Source organism: Pecten maximus, chromosome 17, assembly GCF_902652985.1.
Source record: "Pecten maximus chromosome 17, xPecMax1.1, whole genome shotgun sequence".
Taxonomy (NCBI): domain Eukaryota; kingdom Metazoa; phylum Mollusca; class Bivalvia; order Pectinida; family Pectinidae; genus Pecten; species Pecten maximus.
In genome coordinates, this window is record NC_047031.1 from 16,310,528 (window position 1) to 16,330,775 (window position 20,248).

The window sequence follows — 20,248 nt, forward strand, 5'->3', positions numbered from 1 at the left end:
TATGATGATCCAACAATCCACTAGAAAATGTTCTCAAATCCTTCAGAAAGTGTAAATCCCTTTGAGGACATATATATTAACTCAATTAAATGTTTATGTGTAATATTATCATGATATTAAACGAGAAATCTGCTGTACTATAAATATTTCCCTGATCATTTTATCTGTGATTTCATCTAGCAGATGATAACAATGAGTTTATCATTACTATTGTTCTATCACATTATCTACACTAGATCTACACTAGTGGCTGTTTGTAGGGCCATGTTACAAATCAATATTGACAGGAAATCTGTAAACCTATAGAATTAGATAATTATAACTGTTATAAACACCATTGTATAGAATAATAAACGTTCAATATCTGTCCTAACTCTATATACTAATTTGTTGATGTCTCTGTCCTAACTCTATATACTAGTTTGTTGATGTCTCTGTCCTAACTCTATATACTAGTTTGTTGATGTCCCTGTCCTAACTCTATATACTAGTTTGTTGATGTCTCTGTCCTAACTCTATATACTAGTTTGTTGATGTCTCTATCCTAACTCTATATACTAGTTTGTTGATGTCTCTGTCCTAACTCTATATACTAGTTTGTTGGTGTCTCTGTCCTAACTCTATATACTAGTTTGTTGATGCCCCTGTCCTAACTCTATATACTAGTTTGTTGATGTCTCTGTCCTAACTCTATATACTAGTTTGTTGATGTCTCTGTCCTAACTCTATATACTAGTTTGTTGATGTCTCTGTCCTAACTCTATATACTAGTTTGTTGATGCCCCTGTCCTAACTCTATATACTAGTTTGTTGATGCCCCTGTCCTAACTCTATATACTAGTTTGTTGATGTCTCTGTCCTAACTCTATATACTAGTTTGTTGATGTCCCTGTCCTAACTCTATATACTAGTTTGTTGATGTCTCTGTCCTAACTCTATATACTAGTTTGTTGATGTCTCTGTCCTAACTCTATATACTAGTTTGTTGATGTCTCTGTCCTAACTCTATATACTAGTTTGTTGGTGTCTCTGTCCTAACTCTATATACTAGTTTGTTGATGTCTCTGTCCTAACTCTATGTACTTGTTTGTTGATGTCTCTGTCCTAACTCTATATACTAGTTTGTTGATGTCTCTGTCCTAACTCTATATACTAGTTTGTTGATGTCTCTGTCCTAACTCTATATACTAGTTTGTTGATGTCTAGCTCTGTCCTAACTCTATATACTAGTTTGTTGATGTCTCTGTCCTAACTCTATATACTAGTTTGTTGATGTCTCTGTCCTAACTCTATATACTAGTTTGTTGATGTCTAGCTCTGTCCTAACTCTATATACTAGTTTGTTGATGTCTCTGTCCTAACTCTATATACTAGTTTGTTGATGTCTCTGTCCTAACTCTATATACTAGTTTGTTGATGTCTCTGTCCTAACTCTATATACTAGTTTGTTGATGTCCCTGTCCTAACTCTATATACTAGTTTGTTGATGTCTCTGTCCTAACTCTATATACTAGTTTGTTGATGTCTCTGTCCTAACTCTATATACTAGTTTGTTGATGTCTCTGTCCTAACTCTATATACTATTTTGTTGATGTCTCTGTCCTAACTCTATATACTAGTTTGTTGATGTCTCTGTCCTAACTCTATATACTAGTTTGTTGATGTTTCTGTCCTAACTCTATATACTAGTTTGTTGATGTCTCTGTCCTAACTCTATATACTAGTTTGTTGATGTCTCTGTCCTAACTCTATATACTAGTTTGTTGATGTCCCTGTCCTAACTCTATATACTAGTTTGTTGATGTCCGTGTCCTAACTCTATATACTAGTTTGTTGATGTCTCTGTCCTAACTCTATATACTAGTTTGTTGATGTCTCTGTCCTAACTCTATATACTAGTTTGTTGATGTCTCTGTCCTAACTCTATATACTAGTTTGTTGATGTCTCTGTCCTAACTCTATATACTAGTTTGTTGATGTCCCTGTCCTAACTCTATATACTAGTTTGTTGATGTCCGTGTCCTAACTCTATATACTAGTTTGTTGATGTCTCTGTCCTAACTCTATATACTAGTTTGTTGATGTCTCTGTCCTAACTCTATATACTAGTTTGTTGATGTCTGTGTCCTAACTCTATATACTAGTTTGTTGACGTCTCTGTCCTAACTCTATATACTAGTTTGTTGACGTCTGTGTCCTAACTCTATATACTAGTTTGTTGACGTCTCTGTCCTAACTCTATATACTAGTTTGTTGACGTCTCTGTCCTAACTCTATATACTAGTTTGTTGATGTCTAGCTCTGTCCTAACTCTATGTACTAATTTGTTGATGTCTCTGTCCTAACTCTATATACTAGTTTGTTGATGTCTCTGTCAGAGCGAGCTTATCATGATCACCAGACAAGGACTTATTGTTATACAGGGACTTTTTATTATCAGACCTGAATTTGCTGTCAGACATTGTCTTATTACCAGACATGGACTACTGGTTAGACATATGCATGGGCTTATTACCAGGCATTTACTTATTACCAGACATGGGCTTATTATCAGACACAAACTCATTATCAGACAATATAAATGTATAAATAAAATTTGTATACAGTAAAGTACATGTATGTATGGAACATAATTTGTGTACATAACAGTATACATATAACAACCTACATGTACAGCTAAAGTAGTAAATAACATCTTATTACATAAATATAAAAGAAATTTTTCAATTCGTAATTATAACAAGAATGTCAAAATTTATCAAACCTCAAGACAGACTATACCACTTACATATTTTGATAATCTACCATAAAATAATAATTTTCAACAGTAATTATAAAACTAAAGTTGGAATTACAATCAAAGTCTATTTTAAGTTCTCATGAACAGCACTATGCATTATGTACAACATATGGAACTTGAAAGTTTGTTTGATCCCTAATTAGATTAATTAATGGACATAAATGAAAGCTAGTAATTGCAATCTTATCTGAAATATTGAAATTCATATCTATGTACAACATGTACAATATGTAACCCAGTGTGCGTTAACATTATCAAGTAATATTCCGGAGTTCTAAGGTCAAGTTACAATTCACAATTCTCTGACCGAGTCAACCCATGGCCAGTTCCAACAAGTATCAACAGCTTATATTTTGAACCTGCTACAGTTTACATTTGGGTTTTTTTTTTTAATATCTTCTTTGATTAATAATATTGATATGCAAAAATATGACAAGTTTAAATATTATCAGGATATGGTCACTTCATTTAATTTATAATCTCAATGGAACATCACTGACCAAAATTTTATTTTCTGGTATTAATTATAAGCTAACAACTTAAAGCTTGAAACAATTTAACTCCAAATTCATCTAGAAGCATGGACAATGTATGTAACTAAGATAGCTTCAGAAAAGGTGTGAAAGGTTACCAGCAAACTTTATTTCCAAATTCCAAAAACTGAAATAACAAAAAATAATAAAGTACCAGTAACCAAAAATTAAAAAGAAACAATAATAGTAAAATTTTAAAGATTTACAAAGAACGAAACTTAACCTGAAGATATTTTAAAGCTGACAAATCTTTAGGAAGTGAGCGGAGATAATCTGATTCCATATCGGACAGTTGTGTCAGGTCTAGGGGTTACCAGTTAATTATAGATGAATGTAAATTTTGATTGGTACAAATGATACGATGTTCATACAACCCTAAATGATTTGGATAATGAAGACAGAAATGACTTCAGACTTGTCATCCCGATTCAGTTGAGAAATGGTATCTGAACTACGAAAGGTAAGGTATATATATTATGTAGAGTTTGAGACCTGGGGTTTACATTCCTATGAAATGACACCCATATGCATTGGGTCAATCGTCCAGACCGGTCAGTGTGATGTACTTATGTATATATACCGGTCAGCAGTACATGTAGGGTCTCAGGGCATCCAGTTGACCTTTGACTTTAAACAATTTCAGGAGTCAAATCACTTGGCCTATGTATTTCTCAGAAATCTGAAGGGTCAATACTGTATACATATACATGTCTTCATTCTCAAGAGTCAGATCTCATTTTGGGGATTCAAAACATAGCTGCAAAAATGTAGCTCTGGACATTGGCCGGACGATTTCTGCCGGAGCATATATATAGAGAATACATGGACAGTGTCTTAAAATATAAGCTGTATTCTGGCGAGGGTAAAGAAAGACAAAAGTGGCGAGCCTTGGCAAGCCAGTACTGTTGTCTTTCTGTCCCGAGCCAAAAATACAGCATAAATTTCAAGACACTCACACGGACAATGTATTCCATTTATCCTGCAACAGTCATCAAAAATAATCATTTTGAAGTGAAACGGTGTCAAAAATGATAGAAATATGTTCGCCTTTTAAACAGTACAATGTAATTGTTTCACTTTGAAGTAGGTCAGTCGAATTGACGCCCGTACGGCTAAGATTCCAAAATACAGCTGATTTCCGTCACTGCCGTATACAGCAAAAATATATATATTGGGTGTTTTCCGACAATGCGGTGGCAGTTGCAGGATAAATAGTGTTGGCGGGTTATGAATATTTCTTATTTCAAAACATACTCTAAAGGGTCTACTTTTAATCTGGGATATTGTCTTTACCAATAACGATGAACATTCCCTGGCTGTCACTCTCATGCACACTGTTTTTTATATTGTATGTCTACATGCTGCAGTCATCATAGAATTTTTTTTTTTCAAATCACAGTTGCTTTTTTCAGAAAATTTATATTGTGGTTTTCATCAAGAATTCATTTCCATAGTAAAAAAAATAATTGTGATGAGGTAATATTTTGTTTACAACCTCAAAATTGGAATCAAACTCTTAAAACGAAGCAGTGTTGTCTTCAAAAGACAAAATTGTAACATGGGTAGGGTTATAATTAGTCCATGGGGAGATCAGGGAGCATGCACAAGCAGGTTGGTGGTGGAGTCAGGTACACGAATGGAGGCGGACATATCAACCCTGGCGTTAAATTTGTTAGTTTTGGTCTGGCTTAAGGAAATATAATATATATATAAAAAATAAAATATATATATTATATAAAAAATGAAACATATATATATATTATATATAAAAAAAAATATATAGAACATATTTAATATATGCTACCAAATTTCCCTCAATAGAAACACTAAATACGAGTTAATATCAAGCTGTTGTATCTATATATTACAGTATAAAGTTCCTGCAAACTTTTAGTTAAAGTTGTATGTGTATCAATATGTATCAGTGTATTAGCATAATCATTGGTACCCATATAGCAATTGAATATTACAAATTAACATATAGAACACAATGAAACTACTATCGATTACTGACAACGAGCATCTATCAAAATTCAAAATTTCATATATGAATTTCATAAGAAAAATTAGGGAAGGTAGATATATTGAAGGGGGATTTTTTTTTTAAATAGTTTAAACCTGAGGTTTGATCGTAAACAAGGAATCTGACTCAAATAGTCGGATAATCTTTCCTTGAAAATGGAATGGAACGATAGAATCATAGGGCTGGTTATGGGTTAGTCAAAACAAGTAGTTTTCTTACATTTATTACATATATCGTAAATATTGGCTTTATAAAATGAAATCAATAATTTTTTTAATTAATTTTAATATTTCTTAGTAATATTATTTCTTTACACTGGGGAGGGACTTATTTTAGGATAAATAGAGTACTTATTTTTTACACTAAGGGAGGGGGCATTTTTGAAGATAAATATGGTGATGAACTTTTAAACTAGGGGATCTCGAGGGGGCTAACTTGAAAATAGATAGGGTGCTGAACTTTCAAACAAGGGGAGAGGGTTTATTTGAAGATAAATATGGTACTAAACTTTTACACTAGGCGAGGAGGTTTGTTTGAGGATGAATAAGGTACTAAGCTTTTAAACCAGGGGAAGGGACTTATTTGAGGATAAATATGGTACTAAACTTTTACACTAGGCGAGGAGGTTTGTTTGAGGATGAATAAGGTACTAAACTTTTACACCAGGGGAAAGGGCTTATCTAGGATAAATACGGTTCTAGTATTTTAAACTACAGAAAAGGTTTATGTGAGGATAGATAAGATAGGTCAAAAATATGTAACAAAAACACTTTGAATGTTTGTTTCCTGTTACCCTAGAGCTACTAGTGTCAATATTCCGAGTCATATTGTGCCTGTCCAAAACTAAACAGACACAATAAAAGTCATAATAACCCTACGCCTCTATTATCATCCCTTAAAATGTATGTCTTATACCATTATATAAAGCACTAAATGTTAAGCCTTTGAACTATACGTTCAGAAAAAATATCAAAATTACTTATTATTGATATAAGTAATAAGATAAAATTGTAGGCAAACAGCAAGAACCCATCCTTGAATGTTGCAGAAGAAATTGGCTGAATATTATATCCACAAACATTTCAAGCAATTAACAGAACGGAATACTAAGATGTATACTGGGCATGTATTTTAATTCCGCAAACGATTTTAAGTTAAATTTAAGCAAATGTTGAAATTTATTAAGAAGATAAGTGGATGCCCTGATAGCATGTCAATGATCATCTTCGCTAGCCAAGGCTTCTGATTAGGTTACACTCCACAAACCCTTGGCAGATATAGGCGTCAGTTCTGGCCCTCTAGCGGTGATTCGAAATTACCACCCTTCACGCATGAAATTTTCGACCAATTAAAACAAGCGTTACCGATTTACTTCATCGGTGATGTTTACAAACACACATCGAGGTTTGGTGTCATTTCGATGAGATATGTGATCAATGACTTATATGAATTGATCAAACACTGCGAATGTTCCCCCAAAGATTGTGATTTTTGTATTTAGGTAATATAAAATGCCATGACATAGTCGGCAATGTAGCTCTGTACTGGGTGCCGCATTTTTTGTTTACTGCGAAACCAAGCCAGAATGTAAAACGCGATTTAATTGGGTGCCCTGGGATTCCAGGGCGCGACGGTTTGAACACGACTATATCCGCCAAGGGTTCGTGGAGTGTAACGTAATCAGAAGCCTTGGCTAGCGAAGATGGTCAATGATTGTGGGTTAAACATTTTGAAGTCAATGTATTCTACATGTCTAATGATACCTCAACATATTCTGCAATAAAGAACTACAATTGTATTATGAAATTTGAAAACTGCACTTAAGCCATTGTCATAGCTGTTCTTTATATTTATCATACTAATTATTTGATACGTATGTTTAGGAAAATATGAATTCTGAAAGATTTTGTTACTATTACAATTTTTTTTTTTTTAAACAAGAATTTAATATGACATCCCAGAAAAATATTCCAACTCAAACAATATTTCTTAAAACTTAAAAATTAGTTTTCTTATTAATTATATTCATTTATTGCAGAGTATCTTAAACATTTTCCTGTTGGTATATTGACTATCAAATCAATGCAACATAATAGCCAATTCTATTTCATCATCACATATAAGAGAGTTTCTGATGAGACTGTGGAATTTTCAAAATTATCCACTAGCTACAATGTATATAGCTGGCCACATGATATATCAGCTATGCATGATATTAAGAAAAATATGTGATAAACCGTGAACACCAAAAAAATGAAAGCATGATACACAAACTGTTAGGGCATATTTGGTCATACCTGTCAGGAATTGTTGTTGATGTCACAGCTGTGTAAAAACAACTTTGTGACATCATCCTGAAAAGTAATTCAAACCTCAAATATTGATCGGAAAACCGAATTTAGACTGCAAATTATTATAAATGCCATCATCATACAGAAGTTACTCCTGGAAAATAATTCATAGATATTGATGAGAAAAGTGAATTTCACAGGCAATTCCTACATCTCTTCAAAGATTCAAGAAAAACAAAATCAAAATAAAGTAAATTTCAAGGGACAAGTGGAAATTTACTATAGGATTTTGAAATAAATAAAGTTTATGAATTTTAACTTACTTTGTAATAAGCTGAAACTGGTATCAAACCTGTTTGTCTAAAAATGTTTTACTGTATCAGGACTGTTATTTCCTTCTTTATCTTCCTGGTAATCACCACCAACCAGTATTCCAGTATCAAATTTCCTGGGATATTAAATTATCTCCCCTGATACATTGTCAATTTGTAATACCCTTCATAACACTAATACATGTAGATGTGCACAATATACACAAATATATATGTATACATATGTCATTCAACTCAAATGCTGACAGAAATACATGTGGAGTGTGTTATGTACAATGTATAGGATGCATGTCAGTTAATGCCACAAAGAGTTATTCTCCCTTATAAGGTTAATATCACCACTTCAAGTGTCTTTTTAACTCTGATCTGAATAAAACAAAGTGGTATGAAACACAAATCCAGTGTCTCCGGATTCTATCCTTCTACTATTATACTAAACGCAGTCCGTGAACATTACAATTTACAGAGAGTTTAATCCTCTGTAAAACCTTTAACAAGGGAAGATGTGTTTCCATCTGTCTTTTTTAACAATAGATTATCTCAATAATTTTGTATTTATTTTCTCATTCAAAACTAAATTTCAAATAAAAAGATCATGATCAGTGAGGTGTAATGATAAGCAGTTTTTTACAGGCTTTCATTCAGAATACTCATCATCTATCTCAGACAGGTACTAGAGTATGAATTCCAGGATAAATTTGCAGAAAAGTTCACTTATTTTTCCTGGGTTTTTTTTCTTTTCTTTTTCATGTTGAATAATTTATTTAATTCTAATTATAAACATGTAAAATATCTTTCCAATACATATTTCTGAGTTGACTTAAGTAATGAAACTTTTTTTCTGCTGTGTCCTTGGGAAAGACACAATTGTTCATGTGACAGGCCTGTCATATGTTGTTCGGTGAAGTAATCACTAGCCACCAGCTACTACAAGCAGACCATGTCCAAAATAACTGTGGTGTTCATTTGGTCATAACCCGATGCAGGCCTTATCCAGCAAACCAGCAATGTTAATTTAATGTTAGCTACCTGAGTAACTAGTCCAATTATACTGATTCAGTGCTGATTAAGTATTATACATGCATTGTGTGCAGATAGGAAATTAATATTCTGGCAAGATCTAAAATTTTAGAGAACAGTAACACTAAGGGGAGACAACTCTACCACAAAATATTTAGTACAAGTAATAAATATAAGTGATGTATATATATATGATAATTATAATTCAGTGCTGAATGCATACACTGGATACAGCATTTAACAGGTTTTCAATTACCAGTGTATGTAGACTGTACAGGACAGTTGTTGTTTGGGGTGGGGAATAGGTTTGACTCTCAGGCCAGGGTTTCAGTACTCCAACAATGTTAGCTTGGAGATTACAAGGTGGGGAACTTAAGTTATGACAGGCACCTTGTCAGTTGACATCAAAAGCAAATAATTAGCCAGAGACTTTAAGCTAGCTAAAGTAGGGTTTCAGAGTGTTACAAGCACATGTATGTTTAAAGCACTTATTGTTGGGGGTGCGTTTGAGCCCCCAGATCCCCCATCATTTGATACATCACTGCAGTGCCGTGTACCAAAACAGAGGTTACATGTTTCAGATGGGGGTCACACATGCTATCTTAGATCCTTGGTTTGATGTAAAGACAGGACAGTAGGGGGATCTAACACCTAAGCTCTTGACATATTGATCCATCTCTGGGTCTCATCATGTATATAAAGTGTATAGTGGTATAATATATGTGTAGCTACCGTATTAGTATACTGGTAGATACAACAAGGTGGAAGGGAGAAAACTGTTGTTCTATAATAGCTAGGTTTTTTTTCATACATAATGAATCTGAACTTCTAAAACTATATAGTATCTTACATTTGTAGGATTCCAAAGTACAACTGAATGAATTTGTAGCTTGTGAGAAAATGCAACGACCAGACCGGGACTGGAACTTATTGTCACCCCCGAATTTGAACTGTAGACGGAGATCCAAACATTTGAGCTACCTGCCCACCGTTTCAGTTCTGCAACATATGTGTTCTTTATCTGCTATACTTTCTATTTCATATATCACATTAAAGTGGTGCATAATCATCTCATAAATGAAACAGATAATCTTGGAAAATCTATGGAGACTATAAGTTCTCAACAGGTATAAGTTGCAAAACTTGTTATCAATTTGTATTGTATAGATCGACTAACGGTATGTTTTGTTCCTCATAAAAATATAATAAATTTTAATTACATAAACCTGTTACATTGATGCTGACACGTTTTCAAATAGATTTATTGGTGAGCAGATGTTTTGAATTAGATTGCAATAAAGTTCTGTATAATTTGTTAAATTATATTCTTCTTCCTGTACAAGGGACAGACTCAAAAGTTTCAGTGTATATAATTGGCCCTGTGAGGTGGCAAATATATTTAAAACTTTTAATTTTAATTTTAGTATTAATAACTATTAACTGTTATCAGATAACACATTTAGAAAATAAGGGAATGTTTTAGCTAGCAAGTTTAGGCCTGAAAGAGTTTGGGTTTGGATCATGTGCCAGTGATGCTTGTATACAGTTTCTTTGCTGTTTGCAGTTTCAGTTGATCTGAACATCTTTTTTTCATACAAAAGATATATAAATGTCAGAAAATAAACTTTTTATTTCAGTTCATAGAGCACTCTAAAATTCTATAATGTTGGCCTACTGGTGAAATGCATTTCAACTCTCCAAACCAACTACTAACTACTTATATATACATGGAAATAAAACCAGAATCCGCCCTGTGGGTCCCACCTCCACTAAGATCTGGTATATCCACCCGAGTCGCCTCCGCCCCCAGAAACTGCAACTTTGCCGAACTTTGTAGCCGACCGGTTCCTATGCATCCTTGTAATGTAATGTTAGTGTTTCATTTATTCAAACGCTGTGCTTCTATTCAAACATTAAAATACTTCCTGGTTTCAACAAAATACTCACAATTAACATGTACGCTCATTCTTCACGTCCAAATTATAATTCTGCTTCTGGTATTTCTTGCCCTATCAAGTTTGGGACGATTCCTCAATTTTTGCTTCCGCTTTGCTGATGTGAAGAACGTCAGGGATTTCGAGTGATCTGTGATCGGAACCCCTCGGATGTTTACCCCATATTGGATAATACTCATCACATTACAGCATTCCGAACGTCATACACACACGATATCATTACGTTATACACAGGCACCTGTTTCTAAGTCTGCAAACTGGATATTTGGAACAAATTAATGGTACGTATCATACATATATGTCAACTCATTGTTTCAATTATGATCATAAATGAAAACATACAAAACTGGTTGTTTAAAAGTGCCCACAAACTTCATGGCGTATTCTTAAACGAAGACATGCCAGACCTATTGTTGAATATGGATAACATACTTTTTGTTGCGTGGGCGTTGTCGGGTTAGAAAGAAGGACACATCCAGTCAAAGAAAGATACATTTGTACAGGTAATTTTATGAACCCAAGATCACGTTACGAAAACAACATTGACTGATTTTATATAATGCCTTGTTAGATTTGGCCTGCTCTCAGAATAAAATCTACGCATGTAGATCAACAAGTATGGCTACATGTGTTTAATTTGTGTGCATGTTTTTTTTTTCTGAAAATTCATTTTTGTTGATTACGTATCGAGTTAAAATTCCAAATGCAAATGATTGGACAGAGCGCATGATTAATTAAATTTACTAGTCCCATCAAGCTAAAGAGAAGACCTAGCTCTCTAGCCGAGCAGAACTGCGGCTAGCCCGAGTTTTCTCTGGCCCTGTCACCATGTCTGGTGTAGGGCCAGAGCGCACTACTATATGAAAACGTGGAATTATCCGACACTGTTTGGTGTCGCTAAGAATTTGATGCAAAAACAATAAAGTCGGGTGTGACATAACACCTACCTTACATATATGGATAAATGAGATATTTATGTACCCCAAAACACCCATTTAGTCTCATCTAGGTGTTTTATTTCATCCGTACAGGCCCTCGCTTTACGCTAGTCAAAATTTCATACTGTTGACCCGCCATTTTGTAAGTGACAGTATGACTAACCACCCAAATCGGAACGCAATGGACCGAAAAGACCACATATCATTTATTGTGTTTTTCTTCTTACAAAGTTTAAATTATGAAAACTAAGTTGATTATTTCCCAAAAGATGTTATATTCCATTAAAAAAATCATTATTTATAAATTATAAGCGGTAAAATATATAAAAATAAATGTTGTATTTTTTTTTCTTTTCGCTCCATCGCCCACAGATTAGGGTAATTAGGCGGACCGCGACCTACATAGTTAGCAATATGGCGTCGAGTCAAGTATGAAATTTTGACTAGCGTAAAGCGAGGGTCTATACGGACGGAATAAAACACCTATATGAGACTAAATGGGTGTTTTGGGGTACATAAATATCTCATTTATCCATATATGTAAGGTAGGTGTTATGTCACACCCGATTTTATTGTTTTTGCATCAAATTCTTAGCGACACCAAACGGTGTCGGATAATTCCACGTTTTCATATATAGTAGTGCGCTCTGGCCCTACACCAGACATGGTGACAGGGCCAGAGAAAACTCGGGCTAAACAGCGGCTAGTATTTACCAAGGTTACATGACATGAACAGGTTTATTTTTTTGAGACAAATATTAAATGTTGATTGAATTAGATATCATAAAAAAAATGATAATCAAATGATTTATAATTTATATAATAAGACTTAAAAGATCTGTGTTTTTTCTATCTTAGGAAACTGGTCATGTGACATCAATGGCTTACCCAGTGTACTAAACAAGTTTGAAACCATGTCAAGAGAAAAACAAACTGACTGCAAATCTGATCCATCTTGTCCATCTGAAAACCCAACTGATGAAAACTTTTTTCATGGTTGTACACAATCCGACAACTTAGAAGGATGTTTGTATAATGAAAGGACAGCTATCGGCCAATCAGATGGATGCTTACATGATGAGAGGACATGTACACATATTGACCAATCCGAAGAACATTCTCATGAAGAAAGGTTTTCTAATCCATGTAAAAGGAAAAGAGTGCCATCAACAGAATATTTAGATGCCATTGATAAGACTCATGGCTTCTGTAACTATTTTGAGTCACTTCCAAAAACAGAAAAGGCAAATAGCCACACTACTCGTGCAAATTTCATTGTAAATGGCCCTGTATCCCCTAGGGCAGAAAGATCCAGTCCCATTCAAGGTTCAATATGTGCAGAACAATCAGCATTGGTTCAAGGGTCATCAAGTTCAGAAAGGTCAGCAATGGTTCAAGGGTCATCAAGTTCAGAAAGGTCAGCATGGATTCAAGGATCATCAAGTTCAGAAAGGTCTGTCTTGGGTTCAAGGGCCATCAAATTTGGAAAGGTTGCCATGGGTTCAAGGGTCATCTAGGACAGAAATATCCATTAAAAACTCCACCATTGATTCTAATAATGAAGTCTGTGATACCAGGACAGAGTGCGATATGTCACATGAATGTGTTTCTAGTCAATATTCCTCACCAGAAGATAATGAGACTGGGGAGGACTTACGCTCATTTTCATCATTTAGTGAATTGCAGCCCAATACAATTCATTCCTCAAATCAAAGTGCTTATAAAGACAAAGTTGCATCAACAGCTTCTGGCTTGGATCAGAACAATATTCAGCCTACTACAGACTCTTGTTATCAGTCAGCCTCAGAATCATCTTCATCCTCAAACTCATCAGTAAGGAAACCTTTCTCCATATCAGCTGCTACAGCTTCGTCATCATCTGGAAAAAAATTTAACTTTAGTTCTAATAATATTTCCTCAACAGAAGCAGACGTATCTTCATCTTCATCACCATCATCATCATCATCACAAATTCAAAATGTCAGGATACCTATACCGAATCCAGTGCAGGAATTTCAAGGCATCATCGTTAACACTTACAGTTGTAAAACTCCTTTGAAAAAGGAAAATATAAAAACATGTAATGATGGCTGTGCAACAGATTTAAAGTTCAGTATCAATATTCCATCTTATTTATTGATCCAGATTTTCCAGCATCTGTCAATGTACGAACTACTTCATAATGTTTCTAGTGTCTGTAAGTTATGGTATAACATTTCTCATGACCCTGACCTCTGGCGGGTCATTGACCTTCAGAATCAGCTCAAGGTCACTGATGTAGTTATCACCAACTTGACCTCCTATAGTGACCGAGTGATCTACTTGAATATTTCTGACATCACCACAATTTCTGAAGATTGTCTTGTGAAAACCGTGACGAACTGCCAGCATTTGAAAACTCTGAAACTCTCAAGGTAAATGATGGCATCTTCAAATTTTCTCTGCAAGTCTCATTTCTGGATATATACAAATCTTTAGGATAAGGTGGTCATATTTATTCTCAGATAAATCCCCTTCCCTAATGAAGAATTTTATATTAAAGTTGAGGGAAAGCTTATTTAGTTATTTTTTAATCACTTTAAGCTTAGTATTTTAAAATTGAATATTTTGCAAAAATGGAAAAGAGGCTTATTTGTGGTCAGGGCTTATTTTTGGATGGGACTTATTTGTTGATAGATACAGCAACTTAAATGATACAAGTGGTTTTGAACAAGTGTATTACTGTACATATAATACATACCAGGAAGTTATTAGATACCAACAAAAAATGTCTTGTTTAGAAATAGCCCAGATTACATTGAGAGATTCTCTTGTAGCTACATGATATGTATGTATATAGGATGTTGTGAAACTTAATTCAGCACGTGACCTGTACATGTTCTGGCTGAATTACCATAAATATGGTAAGACACATGCATCATATAACACTATTGTACATGTGACATCATGAATAATTTTTGTCATCACAATTTATACACGACGTTGAGCGATAGTCTCTGTACATATATAAACACTATTGTGACAAGAATAATTATTGACATCACAGTTGATACATGACATCACACTATAGACCTCAAAACAATGAAATCACAATTTAAACATGACATCACACTATAGACCTCAAAACAATGACATCACAATTTATACATGACATCACACTATAGACCTCAAAACAATGACATCACAATTTAAACATGACATCACAAGATTGTCTCTGTATAGTCAGTAGAGAAACAGATGCTGCATCTGTCTTTCATATAAACAGATTTTTGAGATTTTTCTCTTGCATTCTAATAAATCTGAATTATGTCATAAACAGAATCTTGAAATTATTACTGTTACATGTATATGGACTTTATTAAACTTGCCTAAAAGCTCATATTATTGAATAAATCAGTACATGTTAAAACAATAAATTCCATGTGACATAGCCACTTATCTCAGATCTTCTAGACCTTTATGCACTAGCTCTAAATCTAGGTTGGTAAATTCAACTTCTTCTGTGATAGTTCAGTTACCTCATGATGCGGTGAAGATCTAAATTGTGTTGTTGTTTAACACTTCTTGTATACATATACCTTTCTGTTGGTTTTTGTTTCTCCGAAAGCTGCGAAAAAAGCCAGTCTGTGCTGTCATGTCCTTGGTCAAGACATGTACACTTTACCCTTATTACTCTGGATAGCATGAGGTAGGCCTCCTGTATATGGAATTGGTGTAGTCACCAACTACTACAGGGAGACCTAGCTGTCTCAAAATGATCCTGGGTGGTCATGGGGCAATCAACCCAGTGGACAAAGTGAAACAAATAAACATTCTTCTAATTTGATGAAAATGACAACGTAATTAGCATCAAGAGTAGATTGGATTTTTCACATTTTAACATGACCTGCTTACCTCCCTTGACAGGTGTATATCCGTGACAACAGACCGGTTGCTCACAGCGATTGGGGGACATTGTCATAATCTTCGTGACATCCACATGGAACTTTGCTTCAGGATCACAGACAAAGGTCTTGAGGATGTAAGTTCTTAACGATGTATAAAATTTCTTTATAATGCATTTAGTTATTTATGGGTCATAAATGGGTGCAATTTTACCAGAAATATTTTTAAGTACTGATATTTTGTAAAATCCATATAAATGGTTTGTTGAGCTCCAGTATTTAGATGAAAATTTATTTTAAAATAGTATGGATCGATGACATTTTTCATTTGAAATATACAGTTCTCTTTTAGTTTGCTAGTATAATACTTGAGGGCTTAATTATGTCATTATATAATGTTCTAGCTTCTTTTAAGTCGGCTGTCAAAAACTTGAGAACTTATGTAATTATGTAAAATAATAAATATCTTCTCTTTTAGTAGGCTGTCTAAAACTTGAGGACTTATGTAATAAGATATATGTGTTCTGTTTAAGTCGGCTGTCTAAAACTTGAGGACTTATGTAAAATAATATAAGTGTTCTGTTATAGTTGGCTGTTGGCTGTCCAAAACTTGAGAGTGTCCATATCAGTCAATGTCAGAATGTGGGTAATAAGGGATTGGCCCAACTAGCAGAGCATTGTCCACTACTGGACAGTATTTCTGTAGACAGCTGTGCAAAGGTAAGTGGTCATTCTAATAACAGGCTTAACAGTGTATATATATTTTGTAAATTAAATAGAAAATTGGGAACAAAGATTGCTGGATTTCATGTCATCACATAAAAAAAAATTATTAAAAGATTTAAGGACTTTGGATGATCATGACTTCATTTGGAAAAATAAGCCTCATACATGATTGTGAATAGGGCCTGTATTTGGCTCCAAATATTTGTTATAGGCAAGAAGAAGGCTATACTTTCCAACTTTTGACTTTTTTATGGGAAAACTGTCTTTATATGAATTATAAGTCGTTGTGAGGATAACATTCTCATTTAAATTAAATGATCTGATCCCAATAGCTATGATGATTTAAATAAGGATAGCCTCTGTATGCTAGATCCATGGTGAATGCCTGTGTGTTTTGGGGGACAACAATATGTTTGTGTTTGTCTCTTGTGGTATTAAAAAAAATATAAGAGACAAACTTATTTCAGCTTTACAGAGCTTCCTCACTGACCCAACTGTTGTCAAAATTTATGGTTGAAATTATCAATATCCTGTTGATCCAACATTAAGACCATGCCTAGTAATAACCCCAAATATTGAAAAACAATGAAATGTGAACAAATGAACATTGTAATATCAAAGGTCGAATTAGTCATCATTTAAACTTGTAGATCCGGGACGAAGGCATCATCGCGTTGGCCAATGGTTGTTCTGAGATCCGGATTATCAATCTACATAGTTGCAGTATAGGGGACATGGGAGCTTATCAGCTGAAGAATGTAAGTAATCAATCTATGTTACTGGATGTATTAGATGAATTATATTTGGAGTTATCTCCCTTCGCTAGTTTATAATTCACACCTATAACTCATATTAAGGGTTAGCTCCTTAAGGATGTATGCTACTTTTTACATTATACATGTAATTCATACTAGAAGGAATCCATTAAGGATATATGCTACCTTATTCACTGTACCTTCCATGTGTTTCTGTATTGCTTGAAATTCTGCATATAACTGGAATTTTAAAACAGTGATTATGAAAAGAAAACAATTACAACAGTGAACAGAGCATAAGCTTTTTTTTTCTTTAAATCAACAAACAATTTTATGGGATATGATCCTAAATCTTAAATAAATGATTACACGTAATTTGGATTACCATCAACAACTTTGATCGTGTTAATCGTAATCCATCTTGTTATATGTTATTCAAATTCAACTTAATGTGTTGTTAACAAGGAAATCTTTTGTGTTTTCTAGCTGAAGTTTTTACAGACCCTGGACCTGTCAGGATCTAATGAGCTAAGTTTGCAGACAGTGTCTGTGATCACACAAAACTGCACAAAACTTGAATGTTTGAATCTTTCACTGAAGCGAAATGTGGATGATGGATATATTGAGATGGTGGCCAGACATTGTACTCAGCTGAGAAAACTCTATTGTGTGTCATGTACGATAACGGACACAGGTAAGGCCACACCAAATGAATGTTATAGTTACTGTCCTGGTTCAGACCCATTAAGGCCAGACCAAAATAATGTTACATTTAATGTGTTCTGTCCTGTTTCAGACACACTAAGGCCACACCAAAATAATAGTATGTTTATTGTTTTGTCCTGTAAGTCAGAGACCTAAATAATATTGTATATATTCAAATGTATGATGTTCGGTCTCGGGCACAATAAGGCCAAAGCAGTATGATATCATGTGTACTGTGCTCTGTCATGTCTCGGACACACTAAGGCCAATCCTAAATAATATGTTTACTGTCAGCACTGTCATAGACACAGTAAGGCCAGACCAAAATATAACTGTGTTCTATGCTATCTCAGAAACAGTAAGGCCAAACCTTAATAATATTATGTTAATTGTGTTCTGTAAACTTCAAAATGGCCATAGTATAGTTGGCTGTCGTGGATTTTGACAGTTGAAGTTTGTTATCATTATTTCTCAAGAAGAATTGAAAGGATATTTCCTAAGAAGTATTTGAACGGACATTTCTCAAAAGGTATTGAAGGATATTTCTTTAGAAGAAAATATAGCTTTCAATGAAAAAGAAACTTTTTTTTTTTTCTGCAGGCCTGGAATTCCTTGGAAGATACAGTCAGAGGTTAGAACATCTGGATATTGGGTGGTGTCACGCTGTCACAGACGCTGGTGTCCAATTTGTCTCTGAAAACTGTCCAGCTTTACGATACATCGGTCTCATCCGATGCGATCAAGTCACAGCTGAAGGGATTGAGGACCTCTTGGACAAATATCCGCGCATCACATATTCTACGTTCATCCTGGAGTCAAGAAAAATTATCGAAATGGCCAGGATGCAAGGCTTCCAGTTTCCTGCTAACAATGATGATGGGAAACCAAGCGTTGTCTTTTGGGACAATGCTTCCTAGTCAGATTGTTAGACATATCTTCTACAAGGACCTTTTAGGGACAGGAAGGGGAAGTGTGAATTTGATGCAAAAAATGACTTAACATTTAAAGACAGAACATAAAGTGATCAAGTGAACACAGATTTTATTAGGTCAACAAAGACCAAGTCTCAAGTGACCTATTGCAATCACATTTGTTTGTCCTCATCTGTCAACAGTCTGTCTTCTCAAAAATACTTTGCAAAATTGTGAATTATGTGGTCCCCACTCCCAGGGGCCCTAGAGATGGAAAAAAAAGGGTCAACTAGCCTGAATAGAAATTTTTAGTGTACATGGAGGTATAATGGAAAATGAAATGAGAAATTTGATACAACGTGACTTAAACTTGTAGGGGTAGGAAAGTGTGGTTGCTACACATGTATGTATGTGCATGTGTAGTTAGGACCAGAATCTCAATAATACTCATTTAAAGCATTTGTTTTAAATTAAAGACAATTATTGTTAATTATTTTATGTTTTTTATTTACATGCAATGCATTTTAAAAGTATGCTGTAAAAATGGAGAAAATCTTAATCATAGGAGAGGGTTTTTCTGCAATATTGATATGACAGTATGATTACTCCGAAATTAAAATAAACAGATTTTGATTTTTGAAGAATATTTACATTAATTTTGCTCGGCACTCTCCCATTGCATTACATATAAAATGCAATATGTGTTGTTAGACTAACCGTGCATTACTTTATCAGAATCGTACCAATTGCATGTTTTGTTTTCTGAATCATACCACTTGGATCCAAGATGGCGGAATTGTGATGCTGTGTTTTCAGGGTAGCAAGTTCGAAACCCACATGAGGCAGTTGCCAGGTACTGACCGTAGGCCGGTGGGTTTTCTCCGGGTACTCCGGCTTTCCTCCATCTCCACAACCTGTTAATAGGACGTTCAACAAAATAAATCAAACCAAACATTTACTTTTGTTTGTCTGGAGGTGTCCTCCTACATTTTTTCACCAATTTCTTTGAAATTTTATAGACTATCATCACGGTATGCAGTTGTGTTTTCCTGAACTTAATTTACATTTTACTTTTTTTGCAACATTTATTGCCCTTTCCTTATTTCAGGATTTGAATCTTGTCTGGATAGTAATACACACTTGAGATTTTCGTTCCTGTATATTGTCCCGTACGTACCTATTTGATATAACTGGTATAAGTCTGATAAAGGAATGCACTGTATACCATTTTTATCATGCAATCTATATTGTGACATTATTTATTCTATTTTGACTTCACATACTTCGCTTTTCAAGAGATTTCAACACAGCTGTAAATCCTACATTGTTGTCTGTTTCAGGGACTTCACATTCTAAAGTTAGAGTGATATCAGAA

General features: G+C 34.3%; 2 protein-coding genes across 2 annotated transcripts in view; one reads left to right on the forward strand and one right to left on the reverse strand.

The window, feature by feature from the left end:
- Positions 1-11,060, reverse strand: part of LOC117315961 (tyrosine-protein kinase Fer-like) — a 35,661-nt gene extending 24,601 nt beyond the window's left edge. Inside the window, exon 1 of the mRNA XM_033870403.1 lies at positions 10,947-11,060. The gene's annotated coding sequence lies outside the window, so the exon portion shown is untranslated. The remainder of the gene's footprint in view (positions 1-10,946) is intronic.
- A 101-nt stretch (positions 11,061-11,161) lies between these two features.
- Positions 11,162-19,265, forward strand: LOC117315962 (F-box/LRR-repeat protein 17-like). Its single transcript, XM_033870404.1, has 7 exons — positions 11,162-11,235; positions 12,751-14,306; positions 15,799-15,913; positions 16,365-16,496; positions 17,153-17,260; positions 17,744-17,951; positions 18,563-19,265. Exons 2-7 carry the CDS (start codon positions 13,174-13,176, stop codon positions 18,877-18,879), a joined length of 2,013 nt encoding a protein of 670 aa, XP_033726295.1. The 5' UTR covers positions 11,162-11,235; positions 12,751-13,173; the 3' UTR covers positions 18,880-19,265.
- The last annotated feature ends 983 nt before the right edge of the window (positions 19,266-20,248 follow it).